The sequence below is a fragment of the Brachyhypopomus gauderio genome, chromosome 2, assembly GCF_052324685.1.
Source record: "Brachyhypopomus gauderio isolate BG-103 chromosome 2, BGAUD_0.2, whole genome shotgun sequence".
NCBI lineage: Eukaryota > Metazoa > Chordata > Actinopteri > Gymnotiformes > Hypopomidae > Brachyhypopomus > Brachyhypopomus gauderio.
This window is the reverse complement of record NC_135212.1, coordinates 12558410-12560909: the sequence shown is the minus strand read 5'-3', so window position 1 is coordinate 12560909 and position 2500 is coordinate 12558410. Positions and strand designations below refer to the sequence as shown.

At 47.4% G+C, this 2500-nt stretch overlaps 1 protein-coding gene across 1 annotated transcript in view; it reads right to left on the bottom strand.

The window, feature by feature from the left end:
* bahcc1a (BAH domain and coiled-coil containing 1a) overlaps positions 1-2500 on the bottom strand; it is a 71676-nt gene that overhangs the window by 7042 nt on the left and 62134 nt on the right. The window contains 2 exon segments of the mRNA XM_076987268.1: positions 1653-1728; positions 2079-2196. Coding sequence (XP_076843383.1) covers positions 1653-1728; positions 2079-2196 — 194 coding nt within the window.

Below are 2500 nucleotides of genomic sequence, written 5' to 3'. Positions count from 1 at the left end.
ACATGTAGGGCATGAAGGGTCCTCATCTGTGCAGTATGAAGTGATCTAGGGTATGACACAAGTAGAGTATGAAGTGATCTAGGGTATGAAGCATCTAGAGTTTGACGTGATCTAGGGTATGACACATGTAGGGTATGAAATTATTTAGGGTATGCCACATGTAGGGTATGAAGGGTCCTCATCTGTATGGTATGAAGTGATCTAGGATATGACACATGTAGGGTATGAAGTGATCTAGGGTATGAAACATGTAGGGTATGAAGGGTCCTCATCTGTATGGTATGAAGTGATCTAGGGTATGACACATGTAGGGTATGATGTGATCCAGGGTATGACACATGTAGGGTATGACGTGATCTAGGGTATGAAACATGTAGGGTATGAAGGGTCCTCATCTGTATGGTATGAAGTGATCTAGGGTATGACACATGTAGAGTATGAAGTGATCTAGGGTATGACACATGTAGGGTATGAAGGGTCCTCATCTGTATGGTATGAAGTAATCTAGGGTATGACACATGTAGGGTATGAAGTGATCCAGGGTATGACACATGTAGGGTATGAAGTGATCCAGGGTATGACACATGTAGGGTATAAAGTGATCCAGGGTATGACACATGTAGGGTATAAAGTGATCTAGGGTATGACACATGTAGGGTATGAAGGGTCCTCATCTGTATGGTATGAAGTGATCTAGGGTATGAAGTGATCTAGGGTATGACACATGTAGGGTATAAAGTGATCTAGGGTATGACACTTGTAGGGTATAAAGTGATCTAGGGTATGACACATGTAGGCTATGAAAGGTCCTCATCTGTATCGTATGAAGTGATCTAGGGTATGACGTGATCTAGGGTATGACACGTAGGGTATAAAGTGATCTAGGGTATGACACATGTAGGGTATAAAGTGATCTAGGGTATGACACATGTAGGCTATGAAGGGTCCTCATCTGTATGGTATGAAGTGATCTAGGGTATGAAGTGATCTAGGGTATGCCCACACACGTTCACACTTACCCTAACACAGTTGGGAGATGAATTTCATCAAACACATGAGGAAACACATTAACCTTAACATTTCCCTAACACAGGGGAAACAGAGGGAGGGGCCTGTACAGGAGGAGGGGTTATAGAGGGAGCAGCCTGTACAGGAGGGGAAACAGAGGGAGGAGCCTGTACAGGAGGAGGGGAAACAGAGGGAGGGGCCTGTACAGGAGGAGGGGGAACAGAGGGAGGGGCCTGTACAGGAGGAGGGGAAACAGAGGGAGGGGCCTGTACAGGAGGAGGGGGAACAGAGGGAGGGGCGTAGAAGAAAAGGTATAGGAGGAAGTGTAGGAGAAGATGGAGAAGGACGTGAAGGAAGGTATGTAGGGGGGTGTGGCACTCAACGGAAGACGAGATTGGAGGATGTGGTGATTGCAGAAACTGGTGATAAAGTAACGTGGCTGTCGGCTATAGTGGTGAGTGGTAGTTATGGGGGAGGTGTGTGTGTGTGTGTGTGTGTGTGTGTGTGTGTGTGTGTGTGTGTGTGTGTGTGTGTGTGTGTGTGTGTGTGTGTGTGTGTGTGTGTGTGTGTGTGGACTTAAGAGGATAGTCCCGATAGGCTGCGAGTGTGGGCAGGTTTGTGCTCCAGTTTGAACGAGAACTCACCGCTTCCTGCAGAAGTTGCTCCAAGGAGTAGAAGCTGGGGCGGTTTCTTCTCTCTCCGTCGATAACAACACTGTAGCTGTAAGAGAGAGCAGCAGGGTTGGACCACGGAGGAGTTATTTTCAGCTGCGTGTGATACTTCACGTGTCCAGAACTCCCCATCCTGCCTCCTCTCCACCCACACGGTGCTGGTCTCTCTCCAACTCAGCGCTCCACTCCTTTACATTGATTGGTTGTCTCTCTCAAACTCAGTTCTTCACTCTTTAAACTGACTGCTGGTTTCTCTCCCCCATATTCAGTGTTGATCTCTCCCCCAACACTCATTGCTGGTCTCCCTCCCACATGAAGTGTTAACCTCTCTGGTGTGTCTCACACTGGTGTGTAGGTTAGATGTTTACGTTCACTCCTGACAGTGTTTGGTGCACTCACAGGTCAGGCACATCCAGAACTCTCACTCGGGCTGCGTAGAGAAGCTCGTCCTCTTTACAGATGAGAACTTTGAGTCCATCTGTCAGTAGGTCTTTGGTAAGTACACAGTTCGGAGGAGCTGAGAACAAGATACAAGAGCACACACAAACTATAGATGGTGCAAACACATATTCACACACATAAACATGAACTCATAATCGCACACATCACACAAGGGCATACATGTCATCGCACACACATCACACAAGCGCGCACACACAAACTCACACGTCACACAAACGCACGTGTCTTCACACAAAGATCACACAAGTGCAAATGTCCTCACACACACACACACATCACCCAAGCGCACACACACATAAACTCACACGTCACACAAACGCACGTGTCTTCACACAAAGATCACACAAGTGCACATGTCC